This window comes from Rhea pennata, chromosome 1 (genome assembly GCF_028389875.1).
Source record: "Rhea pennata isolate bPtePen1 chromosome 1, bPtePen1.pri, whole genome shotgun sequence".
Classification (NCBI taxonomy): domain Eukaryota; kingdom Metazoa; phylum Chordata; class Aves; order Rheiformes; family Rheidae; genus Rhea; species Rhea pennata.
Window position 1 is genome coordinate 60,898,733 of NC_084663.1, and position 25,059 is coordinate 60,923,791.

A 25,059-nucleotide genomic window follows, 5' to 3' on the forward strand; every position below is an offset into this window, starting at 1 on the left:
GCAGCTCTAGTAATAATATGTCACTTCACAAATAAGGAGAGACAACTCACTGTTTTCCATATTAATGGGGTTATAAAGCATTTATAAACATTCTGTTACCCAACACCGAAGTTTAGCAGGTCTGGACGACAAAAGCAATTCCATAATGCTACTGAAGCATACAAAACAAAAGCAAAAGCCAATACAGTGACATGATAAGGAGACCAGAATAAACTAAATTAGGATTTAGCCAGAATATAAATGTTTCCAGATACTTGAAAGCACACTTTCAAAAATGACTTTGAAAATGGCAGGCGCATTTTCCACAACAAAAGGTCCAGTGTTTCACATGTAACAGCAAGAATTTGACTAAATAACAAATATTTGCCTGTGTGCATACAAACTCTGTAGACAGAAGAGAACTTCTGCCCCTGCCCTATAGTCATCTTAACAGTACTTGACACAGCAGTTTTAAGTAACATTTTTTTTCTCCATACTCCAGTTCAAAAAGTGTATTTGAATAAACATAAGAGGGAGACAAGTTCTCAAATTTATGAACTGCGACTTTTCTGATTATTTCTCCAAATCAGGCTCCTCAAGGGACCTTCACAGGACATAAAAGAAGCTCAATTTACTGTGAGACTCCCTTCTCTCCCACTTTTTATACTCTTGGTCTGTACATTATTTTGCAAGAACAGCCTGAGGCAGTAAGTGCTTACATATGTCTAATTTCACTCCTGATAGCTATCCCAGTGAATGAAAAGGGACTACTCACATAAGTAAAATTAAGCACACATCTGCTTGCATAGTCAAAATAAACAGCAAAAGTGAATGCAACAACATTGCTTGACTTTATAAAGGAAAATTCACCCCGGCAAGGAATTCGCTGCACCATAACTAAAAGAACCTCAGCTTTGACATTTAAACCAATTTACTGCTTCCAACACAAATCCACCTTTAATTTATCCCTCAAGTATTTGTAGAGACAAAGAATCCTTTTTTAACAAATATTTCACCTACAAGCCCACTTTCCCCAAAAAAGAACATTTTTGTAACTAGAACTATCAGAACTGGGAACTATTTTTAGAACATGTTTAGGGACTGCCTTGAAAGACAAAAAAGTACCTAGTATCCTCTTGCCCTTAAATGAGAGCACATAATGCTGTTTTAACCAACTCTTAATGATATTTTAAATTACCTATTTGGAACTTAAAATCCAGATGAAATGAAGGCATTTACCTCAATGTTTTCCTCCCCAAACTTCTCCACTGCACTCTCTTCAGAATACCCACAGGCTCCATACTCCAAAGGAGTGAACACTGTTGTTGGAACATTCATATAGTCACACTGTGTAGTAGTTCAAAACAAAACAAAAAATACATAATATCATTAATATAGCAGCGCACTGGCTAATACTTCAGTAGACTAAAACACAGGAAGAAAAGCTGAGTTATTCATAACTCTGAAAGCCGCATATTTTTTTTTCCTGGGTCATGTCCCTCTCAGAGGTGTTAACTAGAGCACCAGCAAAAAGACAGTTTAAAGCCATGCTGACATTAACATGCATGGATTAACAAGGAAGAGGAAATTCAGTGCCCTGCTTTAAAATGTATCAGATTAAAAGTAGATTGTTCAACTTCTTCTGTTCAACTTTTTTAGCGGAAAACACTACACAGACAACACTATCACCCAAAACCTGCCTTCTTTATAATCAACTGCAGCCTAAGACATGTCAAAGAACCAAAGACATGAACTAGAACCATTTCGGGGGGGCCAGGGGAGGATAGTGAAAACTGGAGATGTTACTCTGTGCCTCATCACATACCATGGAAGCCAAACACTTGCTGCTGACTTCACTGGAGCTTTAGAGTGTTCCAGTGGTTCCTTCTGCTTAAAAACACATTGAAAAGAGGAGGGGGGAAATGCTATATCTATACCTCTATAAGTGTGTGTGTATGTATGTTTGTGTGTGTGTGTGTCATTGCAAACTTATATTGCCAGTTATATCAGTTATACAGAATCACGCACAGAACCACTGAGGCTGGAGGGGACACCTGAAGATCATCTAGTCCAATCCTCCTTGCTCAGGGCTGTATCCAGTTGGTTTTGAGCATCTCGAAGGATGGAAACTCCACACAGCCTCTCTGAGTAATGTGTTACAGTGCCTAACCACACTCACACTACATTTTTTTTCTTATGTTGAAATGGCATTTCCTGTATCACAGTTTGTGCCCAGGACTCTTGTCCTGTCACTGGGCATCATTGAGAAGAGTCTGGTTCTATCTTTTTTAATCTCCCCATCGGGCTTGTACACTCATTGATAAGATCACCCTGAGCCTTCTCTTCTTGAGGCTAAACAGTTCCAGCTCTCTCAGCCTCTCCTTGCATGTCAGGTGCTCCAGTCCTGTAATCACCTTCAGGGCCATTTACCGGACTCGCTCCAGTATGGTAATGTCCCTCTTGTAATGGGGAGCCCAGAACTGGACACAGATGTGGTCTCATCAGCGCTGAGCTGATGGAAAGAATCATCTCCCTGAACCTGCTGATAATGTTCTTCAGAAGAAGAGAGTGTCAAAAGTCTTGCTAAAGTCAAGATAAACAATATCTACTGTTCTCTCCTTCTCCACTGAATTAGACATTTTATTGTAGAAGACTATCAAGTTGGTCAGTTCTAATTAATTTTGCTAATTAACTTCTACTAATTTTAGTTTCTACCAATTTCAACTCTTTTGTGACCGAGGATCAACTAAGATGCTGTTTACTATTCTCTCCTCACCTACCCACACCACTTGATTATGCTTTGTACAATCATTTTCTCTGCATTTCTTAAAACAGCAGTGTAAGCCAGGATTCCATCTAAGTAGTTACTTATTTCTTGGATTCACTGAAAGAGATGATGCTTTCTTTGGCAGTATGAAGATTTTAATACCTTGAGAAACAGTTATCTGGCACAATCTGTAAATTAAGACATACTCTTAGTATTGGAAAAAAAAATCCTGACTCCTGCAGATTTCTTAAAGTGCGCTTGGCTGATGTAATGATATTATGCACACTGATTCAGAATTTTATTACCGCAATACCTGCCAACCCAAAATAAACAACTCAACCAAGTTCTAAATCTGTCTGACAACTGAAGCCAATATGAGTATAGTTGTTTTACAAGAGAAAACCTTTATGCTCATGCCCTATGGTTATGAGGGGGAGACAAACACCCACATCAATAGGTGCTTGGATAACAGTTCTTTAATGGCACTTTCCTTTCTTCCTGGTTTAAAGATATGGTGTAAATTAGTACTAGGTTACTCCTATTTGGACTAACACGGCCTGACTGCAAGCCACAATGATGCTAGTATGAAATGTAAGCAATGAATTGAGGAATTCAATTTCTCAGGTAGAAAAGTGTGTTGATCTATTGGTACATCTGATCTCTCTTTGTCTCTATACTTAATTTACAATAGAACCCAGTATGTACTACAATGAAAACACAAGAATGGGAAGCTAAACTATTAGTGCAAATAGCATTGAAAGTTAAGAGCATCACAAACTCCTTTTACATCCTACTTAGGGAACGCAGGTAAGAATTAGTAAATTGTGAATTAATGAATTTAATAAAACTGGGGTGATTGCTGACATTTACAGGGAAGGCAGTACCGTTAAAATGATCTCAGTTAGTTCTATTAAATAATCTCAGTTAATTCTACTATTACTATACTCATAGAGAAAAATAAAATCTCTTACTGGGAAACAGAAACTGAATCCATAAGGTATTAATTTCAACCTGTACTATAAGAAGAACATATCCACAGTAATACCTTCGTGAGGGGAAAATTAAAGCAATCATTGAAGGTAATCCTTAACAGCCTACTAAGAGCTTTCCATTAACAAATTTGCACACTGCACTTAAAATTAGAGCAACAACAGTGTTTCAGGCAACTGGGTACTCACCTTAATGGTTGATCCACCATAAAGCCTTTGAACTAACAGTCTTCCTGCCTGGATTGCCACTGGTGTGAGTTCCAGCTTGTCCTGTAGTATATCTCCAATAGCATAAATATACGGCACATTTGTTTGCTCTTCATCATTGACAGGGATTTTTCCTGTTCTACAATTTGCATTAACAAGAAAAAAAGATACAAGTATTCTATTGTGAAGACTGAAGTGGTAAATAGCTTTTGCGGGAGACAGAAGCACATACTTGAAATACAAGGGAAACAAGTTGTGTTCATGATCTTAGAATCCTGGGAAAGAATGTAAACCAGTGCAGAAAAGCTACAGAAATTTACAAACTGGGAAAGGAGGAGGCCCATGAATCTATGATTAATCTCCCAAATTATTTCTTTGGTGAGCCATAAATCCTTTCCTTGGCATACTTTACTACCAGCTAAGCTGAGTACTGGCAACCTTTAGGAAATCACAGGAAGAGACATTCTCCCACTCAAGCTGTAGGATGAAAGAATTTCTCCACTGCTGAAATTCCAACCCCCTGGCTGAAGTAGTTTCTATAAACTTAACCTTCAGGCTTCTACACAGAGGCAGGTCATGCTATTAGATACCTTACTCAAGGGACAGTCAGCAAGCTTTTTAGTGTTAAATGTATTGAAATAATGAATGTTTATAATCATTAGTATTTCCTACTTTCATAATAAATTAAATAGCACAGTATCCACCACAAGCAACACATGTAACAGGGATATTTGTGTATGCCTACACAAATAGGCATAGAAACAGCCATACAGTTACTTAAGAAATTAGAGGGACCAGTAGCGATTCCAATATTAAAATCCAATTTTCTTGATTTTGCTCTTATTAACAGTCTAGACTAATAATTTTATAGTTTTATTCTATTAAGCTGGTAATAGTCATCATGAAGATATAACATCAGTCAACAGCAGTCAGGAAGATATGTACTGCTCTACAAGACAGCATGGGTCTGCCAATTTGGGGGGAACCAAATTCTCACTTTATTTATAAATAACACTGCAACAAATCCCTCTAGCAACATCAGTCACTGTGACCATACACAAGCTGTCCTCTGCACTGCTCTCCAACAGACAAGTAAAGTTCATGGTCCTGCTCATTTTCTTCAAGGGGAGCACAGTCTGGGTCCCTCATGTCTAGATATTATGAAGTTACCAATACTGAAAATGTTACCAGTAGGTCTACTCCCTGGCACAGCCACCACACAGCATCAAATATGAAATACTTCTCTATCAGAAACAGATTGTTCCCAGGGGTTGCTCTAAGACTGAAAAAGAAACTCCTCCAAAAAACTAAAACACATCATCAACTCCAACTGCGAGTTTAAGGAATGCTACTTTGACCTTAGAGCCCAAAATAGATATACAGCAGCATATACATTAAGAAATTGTAAACAAAACCCACCACATTAAAAGTATTAATTTCATTTATACAAACAAATGAATCCACTCCGCAAGAGGTGGCAGATGTAAAAACAAAGACATAGTAATAAAAGAGTACAGGGAACAACTGACAGATCCTAAAAAGTCCAATCACTGAAACATGCTGATAGACTCTGGTATGTGAACCTAGACAGAACAGAACAGATGTATTTGACTCTTGGCATTTAGGAATTGACATTTCAGTATCAAAAAAGCATATGTGGCAATATTGTGTTACAAAGTCCAGCTATCTGCCAAATAATCTCCTATCCAAGTATAAGCAAACAAGGGAAAAATTATTTCCTCAAAGCAACTCAATGTGCATGCGGTTCCACTGCCACGGCAATAGCAAATGACACAAGCTCAGTAGTCAGTGCTATACAGATATCTCTCCTTACTTTTCATTGATCTTCACTCCAACTTTGTCCAAACCAATTTTTCTTGTGCACGCATCTCTTCCAATTGCTAGCAACACCTGCAAAATAGCAATGCATGTGTTACTTCCTAAAACCTCAAAAGTGCATTTGCATGTTGCTATCTTATTTTCATCACCTACTAGTAGTTTTGGCTTAGTCACATTAAGATAAAAATGTTTGGCACCCATTGTACATCTCCCAGAGTTCAAGACATGGCACACCTTCACTGTAATCTAACAGTATCAGTTTTAATTGCTAAGATTAAATATAGGCAAATCTTTCTTGGAAAAACACCCCAAGAGTTTTCTAAACAAATTGGTTAGGGTCAAATTACTTTATTTTATTTCCTCATGCTTTTCATACTGAAGTGTTATATCGTATTCCTACCAAAAAGATGACCATGAACTGATCTATAAGTAAAAGCCTCTTTAGGAAGAAAACTCAGGTGCTTAGACAAATAAAAAGAGTGTATAATGATCTTTGCTGTGACCAGAAAACATCATCATTTACTTATATAGGCTCTCAACCAAGTGACTGACAAAGAACAGTATCTCCACGCAAACCAACATTTGTTCAGAATGATAGACAGACCAAGGTAAATTCCCACCAACTTGGCTACTTTAACAAGCAGAACAAATTCAAATGCATGCTATCACAAAGGAAAGGTGCTCTCTGCTTTGCAGTCTTGGACAATTGCCCACGTAATTACACAGTGCTTCGCATATGACAACTAGGAACCATGCTGAAGAAGTCTGAGACATGCTTCAAGTCTCTTAGGTGATCAAGCATGCCAGCCGTCAAAGGTAAAAGATCTTCAAATGAGTCACACACAGCTTCTATACTGAGTGACAGCATTCCAGGGAAAGATGTAATAGCAATGAGAAACCAGAAATTTCCTTAAAAGAAAGGATAGCACTGATTTGTAAGACAAAAAAGCTTTCACTATCATGGACCCCCCCCCAAAAAAAAAAAAAAAAAAAGTCCTAAAACACTGTGCAACAGCACTACTGTTATTGTTTAACTTTCTCATAGGCACTGTGGCATATCCTTGTTATGGAACAACTCAAGCACTATACAGGTGGGCAAGGTCACTGGCACAGGGTTCTTGCAGTCTGAAGTCCCAGGCTCGCAAATGCTTATCTTTATGCATTCTGAGTAGCTCAAAACAGTTTATTCACAACTTTTTTCCTTTCAGCATCAAGGTCTAAGAAAAACAGCGGGGTGAGAGGTGATGGAAACAACCAATCACAAATATAAAGGCATATGCACTCACCATGCAATTTTACTATTTTAGGTGTGTAATAAAGTTCTCTCTGACTAACTTGCCACAGGGCATTAGGTGTATTCATGAAGATGCTGCATCAAAACAGATACTGAGAAAATATAACACTGAGCTTAGCTCTTACAGGGGTCATGGTTTTCGCTAGCTTCAGAACAGCAGGCTTCAGTTACTATGAAAGCTACTATAAATCATTACTTATAGTTTATGACAAATATCTCCTTGGAGACAAATTCTGCAATGAATTTCACATGACCAAGCTTCTCTACATCCCAAAGCTAAAAAATAAAGTTTTTAAAAGCATGCAAGTGATTTGGCAAGGTACTTGGGGCTTACCTGAATGGATTCTAGAGTTCTCACACATTTTCTGATGACTGCATGCATATTGTAATAATTAAAAAATAAAAGAATAATTTAATCTATAAATAAAAACAACCCACAAAGTCTTAACATTAAATGGAAGGTATTCCATGTTCTTTACATATGTAGAGAGTTTATTATGAAGAACTCACAGTATTGTATTCCCCTTCAATTATCTGGTTCCCAGCTGTGGACTGAGCTGTAACTTTGAATCTTCCAGGAGTTCCTTCCTCAATCTGTTCAATCTAAGGTGGTTGAAAACAAGTTTTTAGTTTCAAATAAAGATATGCAAATACATCCTTGTCCCACCACTTACATTGAAAGCGGGTGTTTTTCACCACGACCTAAAATTCAAGCATTCAGTCTAAAAACTGTGTTACCTTTCTCTAGATTTCTGATTACTTGCATATTTAAACATTTTGTTTTTATGTCCCTGCATTTATTCTTACAACCAACACAACAATACCCAGTTTGTAAAAGTTGTATTGATGGCTAGGCTCTTCTCCAAGTTCAAAACAAACTGCTAGTCCTGTTTCTGAGGACAGAGGAGGTAAGAAAGGGAACTCTTGCATGACTAAGAAGCAGCATCGGACATTTTCTTCAGCTGCCCCTAGAAGACGAGTGTGCCTTCCATGCATGGAGGAGCCACAGTCACAGTCCAGCCCTTGGTTGGGCAGACCTTTGCCCTGTTTGAATGACTCAGTCTGACACATAAAGCCCCCACTGCCTTGCAGGAGAGGGCAGCAGCTGGCTCTAAATGGTTGAAAAACACTAGTTTTGACACTGAACTCTGAGGAAGGGACTATATATCGTCAAGTACAGCCTTTCTCTCACTGCCATGGAACTGCCAGGCTCCTAGCTGCTTCCCGTGGCTGGCTGTACATGCAACATATACATGTGTTTAACACACAATCATTTTGTGAAACTTCTAGTGTTCATTCTACAAAAGAAATAATGTGCACTTCAACAACTGCCCTAATTCTTACTTCATATATATTCAATGTTTGGCGATAGACAAAGGAAAATTTCTAATCAAATTCTGTTTCTCTTGTACTTTTTTTGATTAACCACCTACCACCACCTTTTGCACTACTCTACCATCTTCAAAAGATCTATGTTAAATGCTCCTATTCTAAGGCAGCATTATTTGTAATAATTCATTTTATGTCTTCAAATGTTCCACTGGAGGTTCATTAATTAGCACAATATGCCTAACTTCAAAAACAACATTGAAAAAGAAGAGAAAAGAAGGTGAAGAGAAGATGGAAAGAAGAGAAGGCCTGCTAAAAACATACCAGTAAGTCATGTTCAATGGTAATCTCAACTAGAAACAAGGCCAAATATTCTGTTCCCATTAAAACTAACAGCATACAGTGAAGGTACTGAGTAAAACACAAGAAAGTGCATTTTATGATTAGGATGAGGGACTCATCTCTGTAGAATGCACCTTGAGGAGACCACTCACCACCTAGCTGAAATGTTCTGCTTCTTCTAAGATCAACTTCCTCCTTCCCTACCCTCTAGAAAAGACTACAAACAGCTAAATCTGAAACACTTAAAAGACAGACACTCATCCCTGCTTTTCCTACAGCATGGCCTTTTCTACAACATAGACAGGAATAAGAGCATAAAGTTCCTTGAAACATTCACTTTAACCTCTCACAGCAAATCTCATACTTTTTGAGAGGGGTCACATCTGCAGAACAGCAACTGGCAAGTGCATTTTTTAAACTATTATTGATATTGCTAAGAGTGAAAAAGAATGGACTTCACTCTGTTTAATGCTTTAATCCCCTAAGTGTTAAACTCTAACACTCTGGCTTAATGCCAAATGGAAAATTGCTTAATACATTTTTTCCTGTAATAATTAAGCACTAATCATTGTGAAAAACCATTAAGAAAAATACTGTTAGCACCCTCTGAAGTCTTTGATAAAGCAATTTTACATTAAGCTCCTGAGCTTATCTAATCTGTTTTTCTGCCTGAATTTGCCTATACATATACATAACTAACTGCATGAGTACCCCTATGGAACTCTAGGAAAATTAAGCAAGTACTCAAACACACTGCCAAGTAAAGGATATAGGCACATACTTATAAAGCCCATTTACTTTTCATGATAGTTTGCTTGACGTAGGCAACATAAGCAGTACGTGCTGGTTGAGGATTTGAGAACTGGCAATGAAAAATATAACTATTTGTGAGGCACTGGCTCTAGTCCTGCAGGAAATTATATACCTATATAATTCTGAGCTTGCAAGCGGTCCCACTGATTTCAGGACAACTGTTGAAATATAAAATATTCAGCATTTGCAGAATCAGGACCAGCAAGTGTAGCAAGATTTTTAATGTACAATATGCTAAGCAATCTAATTTTGATAAAGACAATGAATTTTGCAATCTCAAATGATTTTAACAAGGCTAAATTGTGTTTCTCATTATATAGGTTTAATAGACTTACTGAGTTTAAAACAAACAAAAATTAACCTATATTGTAGCAGATTCTGTATTGTGAATTCAACTTTTGTATTCGCTTTCAGCCTACCTTGATTGGCACAAACTGTTTAATAAAGTTGATTCCATGTTCTTCCATATATTCACCAATTTTGTTTGCAATATCCTGGTCAAATCCTCTTAGAAGAATGGATCTCACCATTACAGTGACATCTAATCCAAGACCTGCAAGAAATCCTGCACATTCCAGGGCAACATAAGAAGCTCCAACCACGAGGGTTTTCCCTGGACAGTAAGGCAGAGAAAAAAGATCATCACTGGAAAAAAAAAGGAAAAAAAAGAAAAGAAAGTCAAAGACAACCAAAAGAGTATGTCACTCTTTATATTTTTCTACTTTTTTGGGGCATATGAATAAGACTTTATCCCTATTCCTACTCACTAAAAAAAACAAAATTCAGATGAAATACAATATCAATACATGGCAGATTAAAAAGTTCTGATTAGGAGCATAAAAATAAGTATGAAATGTTGTGAATCACCAAGGGTGTTAAGGGTTTTTACAATAAATATGATAAATTGTTGGAAAAATTAAACCTTTTTTCTGAATCTTGTTGCAGATATTTGCTGTCAACTGTAACTGCTCAGAGGTACAACTTGCAAGGAAGAGGCTCAGTATGTAAAGATACCATCTTCACTTTTTTGAAGACATACTTTTGCTAAAGAATTATCTACAGAGACAAATATACTCTGTCAATAAAATAAATCAATGCAAATCACCATAGCAGGCAGAGCTAGAAGTACAAAATTATGGAAAACATATTTAATCTGCCTGCCTTCCATTTCTTTCAATTGCTTCATCACGATACTTCAGTTCTACCATACTTTGGAGGTAGACTATGAAGTCAGGGATTCTCAGGGAAGCAGGGAGTGATACAGATGTCATGCTTGCTCAGCAGAAAACTGTTATAGTCTGGCAACTAAGTTCTCAAAAGCTTTAAATCTAAAATAAGTGTCTTTTAGTGAGCCACTGCAGAGGCTAAACAAGATGCTCTCTGCAAATGTTGCTGTGGAACAAAATAGCATGTGATAGTGTAATTAAATGCTACATCATAGTTCCTATTTCCCAGGGAACCTAATTAAGATTACACAGCTTCAGTCTGATACTCCTTAGCTCTGGAGTTCCTGATGTTGTCACCTTAATGTTCTTTTAAAGCAGTACCTTAGAGGTGTTACACCCAATTTCACTTCTACTCGCTAGCAGGAAAACACACAACATGGTGTTTCAGTTTCACAGGGATTATGCCAGTCATTTATTTCATTGCTATAGGTTGGCAAGCCTGTAATTTCAACCTCTGATTCTACATTAAGAGGTAACTTAAAAGTTAGGCTGAAATAAAAATACATTTCATCTGCATATCACATTTTTTTTTTGTCAAAAACATGCTAACTTTGCTTGGTTTTATCAGTTAACCAGACATTTGAAACAAATTCTCTCAAAAGTTGAGTTTATTCCACAGAGTGGCTGGGACAAATTTGGTCTGAGTTTCAAGACTGCCAAAATGCATGAAGATAGGTACATTTCAACCGGCTTCACAACAGAGACTGCCTTGGAATCCCCTTTTTCCTTGACACTTGAGCAGACAGGTTTGCTTCAAGCAGCGTTCTTCATTATGAACAAACCTCAGCATGTGAATTAAAACAAGACCATAAAGGATGAGGGGAAAGGGTGTGTAAGAGCAACTAGGACCAAGCTGATGAATTCATTTTATGATGAGCATACATATGATTTAAAGCATTATCAGTTTTTGCTGTTATCAGCTAAAAACAGAACCATCCTAGCCAGCCACTCGCAGTCCTACAGTGTTTACTAGAAAACAATGTTCTCGGTACCTCAATAGCTGTCTATTGCTATTCTCCTCTGCTTATGTTCCTTCAAAGAAAAGTTAAACAGAAAGGAAAAAAAAAAAAAGCAGCCCTGTTTATACTCTACTGATCTCTCTTGCAAGTTAAGCATTTACACACAATGAATTATTTCATATTTCTCCCCATTTTTACCTGCTAATGCAGTACTCCTTGTCTCCAGGGATTCCCAGGTAACGTGGTCTTTCACCAGTGGCAATGAGGAATCTCTTAGCTGTGTACAGTTTCTCAATTCCTCTTTTATTTGTTGCCTGTGGACAAAGTAGGAGTCCTAAGTGAGTACTTTCTAGTTCTAACAAGGGAAAAATATTCTATCTGAAAAGCATCTTTATTGTTAAAGCACTACAGGAAGACCCCAACAAACATGGCTAGGCAGTACCTTAACTGTGTGTGGTCCAACAAATTCTCCATAAGCATTCTCATACGTGACTTTCTTCTCTCTCAGTGCCACCCGATAGCCCCAGTTCAGTGAACCAATGTAATTTTGAACAGATTCTGTCATAGTCATCCAGTTGTGTTTGACTGTTTTAAATAAAATAAAGAAGTATTTTTCAATCTCGTGAGCCCTTCTTTTTCCACAGGCAACCTTGCATTCCCAAACAGACCTTTTGTCATGATCTAGTCACCTTTGTCTTATTCTTATTTCACTCCAGGGTAACCCTACTGAATTTTGAAGAATTATGGCAGCATAGACAACACAAGAGGTCACAGCAAATCAGATCATATGACTAAAAAGCAGGTGACTTTCCTCCTGCTGGCTGTTTGAGATATTTTTCCCTTTTATTAGCACAGCCATAGTCTTTGAAACATTTAGATTTATCTCCTTATCAATATTCTTCTATGGATCCATGCTGTGAGCAGGTGTCATTGCTCAGCAAAGATTATGCATCTCCGAGAGGTGCTTCTGCATATGCCCTTCTACAGGATTATATACTAAATAAAACTCAATCCTGTAAATATGTATATCAGAGTTCAAATAAAGAAAATTCATCTGTCTATGTAGTAGTGAGGAAGACCAGGGAAAGGAAATCCTTGCTTGCAACTGTAAGAAAGGTTATTTTTCTAACAGAGGACATTCTTGGGTCTTCCCTTGGATACTGGGTTACATTCAGAAATTGAGTAATATTTTATTGGTTTTATCAACACACCAGTCTTAAATTTTGGTATGATCATAAGCTATTAAAAACAGATCAAATGCTGCAAAGCAGCAAGCACTACAGCTTTAAATCTGAAAATCACTTAAGTTTATAGGGTCTCTGATGTTGACTCCCTTTGTTAAAGCTGGAACATGCTTAAGTGCATCAAACACTAAACTCTGAAAAAAATCTCTGGATTTCTGGAACAAATTTCAAAATTGCAAAAAAAAAGTTATCTTTCTGTACCTTCTTCTGTAAACTGCCATCCAAATTTGCGTGAATCTTGCAAGGCTTGTCCCAGTAAAGCTGCCTGGTGCATCAATTTTTTAGGTATGCAGCCCACATTTACACATGTTCCTCCAAGACCTAGGGGAAAGGAACAGAATGTGGTTTCCACATTAGTGTGATCCCAAAGGAGAATTAGAGTTTCTTGCAAAATAATGCTCCTTTGTAACAGGGTTGCAATGGAAAGAAATTTACCCCATGATGTTCCCAGAGGCGTAGGCATGACAAAGTCCAGCACCATCACTTTCTTGTCATATTTGGCAGCCTCCTGCAAAACAAATTAAATAAGACATGTATCTAAATATTAGAGGGTAAATGGAGTAGATGATAACATCATGCATTGCTGAAAAGCTTCATGACTTTTAATTAAGCAATAATGATTTGCAAGGGCACAGCCAGACAGTCATTAATCTTCAGAATTAATCTGTGCACTCAGTAGGAAAAAAGATGAAGGAGAAACAGACATTCATCCTGCTTCACAAGCAGCACAGTTGGTGCACAGAGGACTAACAGGGAATCAAGCCTCTTCTCTCCTTCATCCTGTCATTTTGTTTACAACATTTCCAAACATGCCATTTACTTTCAATATATTTAACAAACTCTTCATTTATCCAATTTCCCTTCAAAAATAGTTCCTGGGACATTTGTTTGAAACCAGATCCTGCAATGACATAAGCACTCATGTGCCCAAGTACTACAACTGTGTTCATCCAGTCTCTTACCCTGCAGTATAAAGGAATGCTCAATTTTGAGTTCAATCTGTAGGTGTCAGGACAAGCTTTTGCTCTTCAAACTTCAAACCTGTGACAAGCTGCCCTTACTGTCAGGATGTGCAGAGGTCATCATTACTGGAAAAGTGATGGTTTATTTCAAGACACTTCCCCTAAGAAGTTTCTTTAACAATTCTACAGGCAATGTGTGTACATGATACTGAGAACTAGAATTTCTATACTGGCTCCATTATTCCCTTTATACTTTTTGAGAGAAAGGCCAAAATCACTGGCAATAACTTGTATTCAAGAAAATCACTTAAGTAAGCACTACATAGCTGGGAAGTAACAACAACAAATCCCTGTGAAATGTAGAAAAGCAACTCTGATACTTGGAGTAACCATAATTGTGTTGCATCACATGATGAGTTCTTAGAGATGTAAGCAATAGCAACTACAAGCTCAGGATATTACACTATGGCCTCAGGGTAGGTTTGGGAGGAGCTGACAGCCTTCAGCAGTATATTCCTAGTAATACTTGCTAATCCAAATAGTTGACAATCAAAATTTCAATTTTAAATGTATCTATTTCACACAAAATACAAGTCACGTATTTCAAGTAATGCAGACCGTGGACAACTTTGGAAAACAGTATGGAAAATAATAATGTATTGAGTTTCTGCTTTCAATCATAGCTCAAGGTTGGCCAAGAAGCTCGTTTCCATGCATTAGTAGAAGCTCTGAGAAAGCTCCTCAGAGAGGCACCCAGGGACTGAAATGGGTTATTAATGCTCCCTTATATGACAACTCTTATACAGGAACCAAAAGTGTTAGCTGACCATCTAGAATGCACAGATTCCCAGCTAATACTAATCCCGAGGTGCTACATTTTCACATAATACAGTGCAACACTGTATCGACACATCAGTAGAGATCAGGAACAGATATAATCGCTTCTGCATGGTGAGATGCCCACACTAACCAACCCTGCCCCACAGGCTTTCAGACCTTCCTGCATTCAGGGCAGAGTTGCATGAACACAAGAAGATTGTTAAGGGCTGGAGCTGTTCTGTGTGAGCTGATATCGGTGGCCTGGTGCTTTGGTCTGGGTCTGTGGTTAGGCTGCACAGTCAGCTTGACAGAGCTTGCACTCACTGTGGACATGTACCCCCAAAATAACAAGCTCTGAGAAGGCAGAGAGAAAAAGAGAAGACATCTGATGCAACTTTGCATGTGTCATAACGTAAGGCATGCGTTTGATTAACTTAGCTAAACTGGTGCAAATGTGAGTGTAGGTATCTGGAACTTGGTATAAGAGTTGTGTGGTTGGGGCTTTGTTTTGCTTTGCTTTTTAAAGCCATCTATCTTAATTCAATTTAAAAATAACAATAATATACTAAATATTAGCCAGAAGTTTGTATATGTAAGACAGTTTGACTTCAACTTAATGAAATTGCTTGAAATATACACATTACTACTGATAATGATGCTGATTTTATTGATCTACTATCCTCTGCTCTACTCTGCAATCTCTTGTCTGCTTTCTAAACTAAATTGAAGGGTTAGGCTATTTATCTTCCTAGCTACCACCTTTTCTAAACCATAGCTGAGAAATGATGCAATTAACATCGCTGCTGCAGCCTCATAACCTGACATGTATACAATAAAGCAAAGTAGTTTTCTTAACGCACTTACCGCAGGCTGTTATTCTTTTCTACTCTTGTTGCTCTCTTTTGTCTTAAAACATCCCCACTCCCTCGAAACTCACGTCTATTTACTTTTGTGGGGTCTCCTAATTTTTTCTAGATTCTATCTTTCATCCTAGATCATGACAATAGTGACCCTCTTAGTGAGAAACCACCAACCTACCAGTACAGGTTAAGGACACCATGCATATTACAATCTACTACCCAGCTCTGTGCTCCCCCATTATAACAAATGTTCTTCCAAGGGGCCAAAGTTTAAATCCAACAGTACAATGCAATATTTTCTCATTTTCTTCCATTCCTGATTTACCTTCCCCATTTCTTAAGAACAACAGGAATGTCTCCTGTCTGACGAAACAATCCAGTTTCAGGTCTTGAGCAATGAAATAGTTACTTTTTCCTCGGAATGCTCAGTTCACTTCTAAATAGGTAATTCTGCTACAGTAAGATGAGGTAAAATGTGCCTAACTACCAGTGTAAGTGAGAACTACTGAATTACACTAAATTTCAGCAAATTCCAAATATCTTGGATAACGACAATTGTAAGAGTTGAAAAGAGCTCTACTACTTCAGATTCTTTCTATCAGTTCTAAGTATGTTTCTAAAGGGAATAGCTCAGTAAAAAATCATATATTACTTGGCTACAGGCAGGAAGTACCAGACCCTAGAAAATGAAGGGTGAGATCCTAACTCTGCTGAAGTTACAGGTAAAGTCTCCATTTATGTAACTGTGTAGGCTCACAAGTTATATAAAATCTCCCCCATTGAAAAGCACTGTAGGAAATGAAAACACAACTATTTCTGAGCAGATACTGACATCAGACAAAACTAAAAATATTTTGATGTTAATTTTGAAAAGTTTTTAAAGGTTTTTCAATTATTGGTTGAATTTTAATTTATTTCAACTACTAATAAAAGTCACTGTTGAGGTATCTACACGCTGCTTTCTAACATCATCTCCTACTAGTGGGGATACAGGGGAACCAAGGTTCACTTTACTGAATATATCCCATGACATTTTTATAGTTTTCTTCTTCAGAAGATAGGCAAATTAATGTTATTGGGCTTAAATTCTAAAGAACTCCTGCTGATGAGGAATAAATGTGGTGCCCCTACAGTGTTAAAAGACATGCAGAGCCAAGCTGATCAGGATGTCACTCACCTACTTACAAGAAAACTGTAACTTTTTTCTCATACCTTGGCAGCAGCCAGACCACCTGAGCCCCCACCAATGACAATGAGGTCATAGTCGTAGGAATGGGGCACCTGCATATGCCCATTCATTTCCAACAGTTTCTGGAGGTTGCTTTCTTTATCTGCCTGAAGGGAGCAAACAAAATGAGTTAGGGAACATTAAAACATTACCCACGGTGCTTAAAAATGAGTATTTTCAGTAGCAAATATTGTGACAGGGCAATATAGGTGCATCTGGAGTTCCTGAGCTCTGCTCTTAATTAGCACCTTCAGGTTTCATCTTCCTAATTCATTCTTGGATAGCGCAGTACTTATTATACTGGATTATGAACCTTCTTATTCTTTGGAGGCTTGAATTTCCTTGCGCAGCTTGGTTTTCCACATCACCACACCTTCAGTGTCTTCTCATAATATACTCCAGGATGAGACACATACATGCTGACACAGGGATTCCATTAATTTATTTTACTCTTTTCATCTGCCTTGGCCTTTCTTAATTAGTGTTTTTTCCCCTCTCCTGCATATATTAGTAGGAAAATACAGCAACATATACACCACTGTAATCATCTGCAATTACCAGCCTTACCAATGAATTAACAGAACTGAATGAAGAAAACAGTCTCTAGAAAACTATACTTTTGTAACCTGCTTTGTGTATTTTTGCTTTGGTTTAGCACTGTAACTAACTTTATAACCAAATGGATCAAGAGAGATCAGCGGAGTTTCACCAGGGGTTCACTTTTTTAGATTTAATAACTACTACAACATAAAAACATCCCCCAAGTCCTAAAATGCACTGTGATAGCCATATGCCACAAAGTATATGTCATTAATCTTTATACAGCCTTCCTAAGATCAGTCTTCATACTCACTTTGTGGAGCTCCAATTTATCCAGGCTTCAGACCTCAAGGCCTGGCAAAATTCTCAGTGCCTCCCAAACTGTGGGACAACATTTTAGGTAAGCAAAGTGCAGATTCCTCAGCTAATGCAAATCAGTGAGTATCAACTGAGGTCACAATAAAACTTTTAAAACTAAAATGTAAATAAGTAAACATTAAGCAGCTAGTCATTTTACAAATCCAGTCACTTTTATTCAGGTGTTTCTATCTGACTAACTAGGCACTTGATTCAGTACTACTGGAGATGACTATGGTAAATAAAATTAAAGAAACCAAGTTAAGTTCTCTCCTTCTTTTGAGCTTATTTTCATTTTGCATTTGTGCTCAACCCATTCTACTGTTTCCCTCATTTTGCATTTGGCTCAATCCATTCTACTGTTTCCCTCCTCTTGGGTTAAATTTAACCCTCCTCTGTGCTATTTAACTGTGTTTATCCTAGGGACTGCTCCCAGTGCAGCCATATCACTGACAAAAATCGCCCACCACTCCATTGAATTACACAGCAATGTCAGAAGTTCAGATTGGGCATGTGTCTGTAGAAAGCTGCATTTGTATTAGTCTTTTGTAACCCTGGAGAGCTTGTTAATTGTTCAAATGAAACCTAGAAAACATCTGTGGTTGTTGTGAACACATCCAGAAATACTTCAAGCCTTCCTTCCTCTTCTCTTTCCCCTCAGCAACCCCAATAATAGACCCCTAGCATCGAATCTAAGCTTGTGCTCAGTTCTGCTTTTTGCATCATGGCCATTGGCCAGGCTCAAACTTCCTACTACTATCAAAAAAAAAAAAAAAAAATCTGAAAAAGAAACAGTTACTGTATTATGATAAGCAGTTTCACTTTATTCATATTTATGGATATAAGCCTAGAGGAAGCGTGCTAATCTTTTCCAAAATGCACTTTCTTGTTTGCTCAGTGGCAACAGGCCAGCATGAAGTTGAAGGGTGGGCACAAGCTAGCTCCTGCAGAGCCATCAGATACAACTACCAAAAGCAGCTGCTTCATAATGCATATTCCGTTCCATCTATGGTTCCCTACCAAATGGTTCATCTTCATTAGTTCATTATAATCATTCTTCATTAAAATGTGTTATCAGTTTTAGACCATACCAAGTACATTACAATCTTTCCTCTGAAGCCACATCCTAGAAACCTACTCCAAAGCAGCACAGATCTTGAGAAGCTCTGCTTCTCATTTAACAGCGGAAACTTCTTCACAACCCATGAACCAGGACTGTGACCCATTCTGAGAATGGATCTCCACCTTTCTGCTCCCAAGTACTACAATTTGTTAAAAGAAAGTCTACATTCTTTATTTTTAATGTCAAAACTACATGACAGAGTTAAAAAAATGTATCTCTCCCTACCTTTAAAGTTTTCTCATGATCTCCTTTTTGCTTCTCCTGCACAAAAACAACTGGCTGTGAAGTTTCTGTGGCTAGTTCACAGGGTGCTTCTTGCAGCTTCTGTGCATTCTCTACAAAATAAAAGATAAAGGAATTCAGCGACTGTGGAGAGGTCCTTTATGAAGGCTGTGCTCCTGAAGTGAGATTGGCCAGGGGAGTGGCCTTCGTCACTCTTTGCTCTTCCTCTTCAGCAGCACGCCTGTCTCGGCAGCATTTCCTAAGGCAACTGATGAGTCATTTGCAACGTTAGGATGACTTGCTATATTTTTCTCTTTAATGAAATCTCATATGAGGATTGGCTGGGATTTCAGAACATTTTGCCAATCCAACAGTACGCTTGGAACAAAGCAAGGAAATAAGATTGGCTGTGGTTAAGCTTGAAGATTCAGTGTTAAAAGAAGGTTATAATTTTTACTTTTTCTCATCTAGAAAGTGATTTTTTAATGTTATTGTGTTGTTGGATTTTTTTTCAATCTAATACCTTTTAAAGCCAATTAAAAGTTTTCATGTTTCTCCTTCAATTGGTTGCCTGGAAACACTTAATTCAGGTCAATGTACTGATACGATGAAAGTGTTGTTTTACCAAAAAAAAAAAAAAAAATCTGCCACAAGGTTTCTTAAATTGCCTAAATAAATTTTTCCAAAGGTCTAAGAAAGATCTGTGTTTCTTCATTGGGTGTAATTGTAAAATATATACATATTTCCAACAGAAAATGTAAAATATATTAGGGGAAAGAAAAAATTAACATCTCTAGTTCTAATGATACTTGATCTGACATAGCATGGAAAGAAAAGGAAATCTGATACATGACTGGAAGCCATTATCAGTTCTGCCTTCTCCCACGTAACTCTGAGTTACATTAAACTTAGTTCCCAATAAATGGGTCAGTACCCACTTGTTTGTACTTAATCATATACATATTTTGCACTGCACAACCAGTATTAATTGAGCAAACTCTGACTGACACAAGCACGCACTTAGACAAACAGCTATACTGAGTGTGCATACACTCCTTGGGCAGTGAGCCCACAAATTTGAAAAGCATTCACACACATATGCATACAAATGCAAAAGGGCACAGTCACTGAAATTTGGGCTCTAACCTTGTTGTCCCAGTTTCCCTCTCTGAAATATGTTGATAAAATTCCTCTATCTCACAAAGCTACTGGGGAAAGCAATTTGCTGAGGTTGGTAAAGGGTTTCGAAGATCAAAACAGTTATTGAATAATTACGTAGTAGTATTAGGGATGTATAATTCTAAGCCAGTTCTAGCTTGTGGAAAGCATACATGAATTCATATGTGTATACATCCTCTCAGCTCACCCACCCACCTGCCCTGGCCACACGTACACACACCCCTGGGATAAGCCAGAATTCAGGGGTTGAACACTGGTCACAACCTGCACGAAAAGGAATCTCTTCTTCAACACATTATCAAAGCTACACTCCTGCGGGTACCTAAAGCAACTGAAGCCTTACACTTTACTCTTGTAACAAGTTTCAACAACCTCATGAATGTTCACATAAAACTGCATCTTAAATTAGCTAAATATCTAGCAGTTACACGACACAGACATTTATATAAATCTCTCTAATTATCTACAAGCAGATCTCTGTTAGACACTCCCAGCTTTAGCATAGCCCCAAAACCCAACCATAACCTCTGGCAGAAACTTAAAAGTTTTCTGGGCAGGCTGTTAATGTTAGAGGCCTCTCCCTTGCTGTTCCAGGCAATCTGCTGCACACAGAATGACAAAGCAAAAAAATACTTTCTGTATCATGCGTTTGCTCATGTGAGCGCTCAATAGAATTCCAGTCATTAATGGCAATTATTAAAATCTTGGTCTCAGTGAATCAATACTTCCCAGAAACCCATTAGCAGATACCTTTTTCTTCAGACTACCACCGATAACTAGAACCTGGATCACTGAGCAGCTCTGAATAATTTTCATAGCTGGAACATTTAGGACTACTCTCTTCGCTGGTGAGCATCAGCATGACCTCAGCAGATCTGTAGTGACCTACAGCAACTAAAGGAAGATCCAGCTTTTCCGTTGCACTTCAGCTGTCTTTAGTTTCATTAGTCCCAACCTAGAGCATGGCAGCTGTTCTGTGTTACGTCCCCTACCATCTGCCAAGCATTCCTTGACATGGGGTGAACTGACCTAACGAATCATTACAGTCAAAGGGGGATGCACCTACTATTTCACCCACTGTTTGTACCTCTTCCTGGCAAAATACCCTGTCTCGATACTTGGCGCCAGCTCTGCCAGCCAACAGACCCCTACACGAGCTAAATCAACTCATTAACCTAGGAGAAAACTAACACAGAAAACTAAGACATGGATAGTTTTCTACCAGCGTATCAAGTTTAGCAGCTCAAAGGGTCCCATGAGCATCAGAGTCAATCCAAGGGAGAGGGCATGTCCACCCAAACCAGACAAAGAGGAGGAAGAGGCAGCAAGATTTCTCCTGTTGGTAGCAGAAATCACACCACATTTGTTCAGCAGCTTGTTAAATAAGCCCCAAAATGCCTTTTCAGGGTTTATCTGAATCCATTTCTGAAATAGATCACACTATGCCACATTAGCACTCCTCTTGAGAGTTAAAAAGTGCAATGGAACAATATGGTGCTTTAAATTCACACCTTTCCTTACTTGGAGAGAACTTCCTCGTGAATCAACGTTTTCACTCCCACTAGACTCTAACTCTGAACTTTGGACTCTTGGTTGTGTAACTTCTAGCACTGAGAGGAAAGGAACCATTGGTCTCAGAAGGCCTTGACCAAAGAGAAACCCAATAAACTCTACAGAATAATCCAGATGAGCTTTGTGAGCAGAATTACTGTAGGATAAGAATCACCTTATTCTGCAAAAATACCCTCACAAGGATCTAACATGCTGTGCAGACAGGACTTGGGGATTTGCAGAAAGCATGTGCCCTTAAACTATGCACTCTGCAGATCTACAAATGGTGCTTTGAGGTAAAGGCCTATGCTGATTTAGCTAGGATCTGCATACCACACAGCAGTACATTATCTGCAAAAGAGAACTTCACAACATTTTTGACAAAATATCTAATACAAGCATCTGAGAAACACAGGTTATTTCATATGACATTGAAGGTATACCTTATGCTTAAAGTAGCCTTTTAGCCCAAAAAGCATTTCAGCTTTTCTTTCTCCCACTTTTGCTCATTTCTGCCCTTTCACCACATGTCATTACCTCCTCAGTTATGTAAATTCAAACATCTCGAAGGGATGGATAACAGAGCCGTTATGTGACCCAGATTACAACAACAGCAACATGGAAACAAGCCTTTAAAATATGTATGTCTCTAACTTGGATCATATCACAGATCCATGCAAGAGGCTGCCTTGCAGTCAGCTGAGCTGACAAAACTGCAAAGGCATGGCAACTTGGGGCAGCAGGCAAGAAAGGATGAAAACCTTTTAAACTGACTTTACTCCTAGAGGTGTAATAGTGCACCCATTTCTCCAAGAGATTTGCAATCAGAACTGAAGATTCTGATGACTAAGAAATTCAAAAGTAGTATGTAGAAGTTGTACTTCAATGCATTGATACAGGTTAGATCTTTAATCTACCTGACACACTGTTTTCTACTGCTAGAGCAGCCTTACAACTAATCAAGAGGGCCAACGGGCTGGCTATCGTAGAAGCTGTGCCAGGGCTTGCTTAGATAAGGGTTGCACGCAGTGTGTTCTAGTGATCCTGGCCAAGAACCACTGTTACCTGCGACAGCACAAATTAACACAGCCCTCTGGCTATCCTCATTCATTCCACGTGTTGATTCAACCCTTGGCTGCCTTCAGAGGAAGTATAAAGGTGAATTAGAGGTACAGCTGCCTTTTCACCTGAAAGCAGCCAAAGTCTGAGCCTGAAATGAGTAAGTTGGTAACGTTAACACAGGCTAATATGACATTATTTATATACATAGAATTCAATGCTCACTGACAAGCACTGTTAATCAAGAGTAAGGCACTGATATCCAAAGAGTGCTATTACTGAAAGTTGGTATATGAGAGCCTACTGTGAACATGCAGGATAAAGATACATGAATGACAAGTACTAGCCTTCTCTCTGAAAATAGCCACTTGTTCTTAAACACGTATAAAACACCACATGGGATCACTGCATCAAAATCATACAACTAACATAAGATTTTCACTTTCTTTCCTAAGTGTAAAGCCCAGAGGTTGAAGAAGTCTACTTTAGGGCATCTTTTGCATCTATATAGCTAAGCAGAAGCCTGCAACAGCTATATAAATTCCTCATGGTTTTTAATTTTAGCCTGCAAGGAAAAAGTTCCCTGGTGAGTGGAACAAACACAAAAGCTTCACCAATATCATAAAAGCATGTGTCTTCCCTGGGGCTGAAAGGCAATCTCCTGTTTTTTCCTAAACAATCTCACTGTCTGCATATGCAACTACTGAGCAAACAATTACAGGAAAAGCTAAGAAAGACTGAGCTACTCATTTGGTCTTTTAGACTGCCTGCATGGTTATCTGTTTGGTCTAGCTCAAGTGAAAAATAAAGATTTCCAGGCACTTGAATAGCTCCTTCACCTGTAGAGTGCATAAAAATTAATAGATGAGATCGAATAGTGAATCACTTTCATCCTTTTCTCCTCGGATCACAGGTCTGTCACATTATTTGCTGGCTTCCTGTGTATTCACTCTTCATGCAGCCACAAAAGTACCATATGTGTAAACCTAGTAAATAGCCCCGATGTTCCACTGGTTCTGCCAATGACTTGCTTGACAGCTTGTCAAAATGCCCCCAAAGTCTTGACATATTTGAAATGATTCTGATAGTATGTATTTTGTCAGAAAGTACACACACAGGTTGGCTTGGCTTTATGCCCTCTCCATGTCTGACTGAGAAGTCTTTAATTCCATTGGTGAGAATTATTTCACTAAGTAATTTTATTTTCCATAGTAACCACAGGCTACTGACAGAAATGAGAGCAGATCCAAATCAGCCCTAACCATACCAAGAGGGGAGGTGTAACCACGCTCCCTTATGTCCTTTTCTACACTCATTTCCCTGAACCCACTGAATTCAAGACAAATGTGACCTGGATGAGTCATACAAAGTTTTATTGTGACCCTCTCAAATTCAAAAACCACTAAGCTTCAAGACTGACAAGTCTCATGTAGAATTTTGTATTCCTAATAAAGTTTTTTGACTATATTATTGCTTATATCTACTAGGCATGCTGCTGCAGAGTGCTTTAATTGTATTTTTGTTAACAAGCTTTTACTATCTTAGCACCTAAGACTTTTTCCATTTAAATAAAGCATAGCTTGAATGTGATGTACATCAGGACATAATGTGGAATGACTTAACCTTGTACCTAGTTAGAAGAGTACCCATTTATAGAAACTGGGATGCTCTACTTCGGCACAGATTTATGTTAACAAAGTCCTGGGTTCTAGTCAGTAGTGTTACTCCAACATTACTTCCACACACCTACCTCCTTCATAAAAAATATATATATATTTAATTGCATTTAGTTGAGTAAAAAAAAAATTAAAAAATGTAGATACAATTTTGAGGGGGTAATTTTTCAACCTAAGTCTTAAATTCAATATGCCAGAAGGAGAAAAAAAAAGCAAAACAAATAAACAAAAAAACCCAGTAAGCTGTCAAGTTTTAACAGAAAGATCATTCTCAGTGAATCAAATGCAATTAACATAAGAAAAACGTAGAAAACAACAGAAATCTTCACAGTTCTGTTTTCTCAGAGGACAATCCAAACAAGAGCCAGGAGGTGGAATGGAGCTGTTGTGAACAGGTACAACCTTTGCATCAAAGAAGGTGAAGAACTGATAATTTAGGATAAGAAGCTCAGTGCCGAAATATTCCCTGCTCGGTCTGCACACAAACCAGGTACC

At 38.2% G+C, this 25,059-nt stretch overlaps 1 protein-coding gene across 3 annotated transcripts in view; it reads right to left on the reverse strand.

Moving 5' to 3' along the window:
- The window catches only part of TXNRD1 (thioredoxin reductase 1), a 40,618-nt gene that overhangs the window by 9,053 nt on the left and 6,506 nt on the right, over positions 1–25,059 (reverse strand). Inside the window, exons 2-12 of one of the 3 annotated variants that reach the window (XR_009960076.1) lie at positions 19,103–19,212; positions 16,842–16,964; positions 13,424–13,496; positions 13,190–13,309; positions 12,187–12,329; positions 11,943–12,058; positions 9,979–10,204; positions 7,586–7,678; positions 5,777–5,853; positions 3,925–4,081; positions 1,219–1,298 (exon numbers count right to left, since the gene is read on the reverse strand). Coding sequence is in view for 2 of the 3 variants with exons in the window: in XM_062589300.1 (XP_062445284.1) it covers positions 1,219–1,326; positions 3,925–4,081; positions 5,777–5,853; positions 7,586–7,678; positions 9,979–10,204; positions 11,943–12,058; positions 12,187–12,329; positions 13,190–13,309; positions 13,424–13,496; positions 16,842–16,964; positions 19,103–19,212 (1,346 nt within the window). In the remaining variant the exon portion in view is untranslated. Of the gene's footprint in view, positions 1–1,218; positions 1,327–3,924; positions 4,082–5,776; positions 5,854–7,585; positions 7,679–9,978; positions 10,205–11,942; positions 12,059–12,186; positions 12,330–13,189; positions 13,310–13,423; positions 13,497–16,841; positions 16,965–17,710; positions 17,781–19,102; positions 19,213–25,059 lie in introns of those variants that run through there. The other 2 variants (XM_062589300.1, XM_062589307.1) reach the window with 2 other exon arrangements.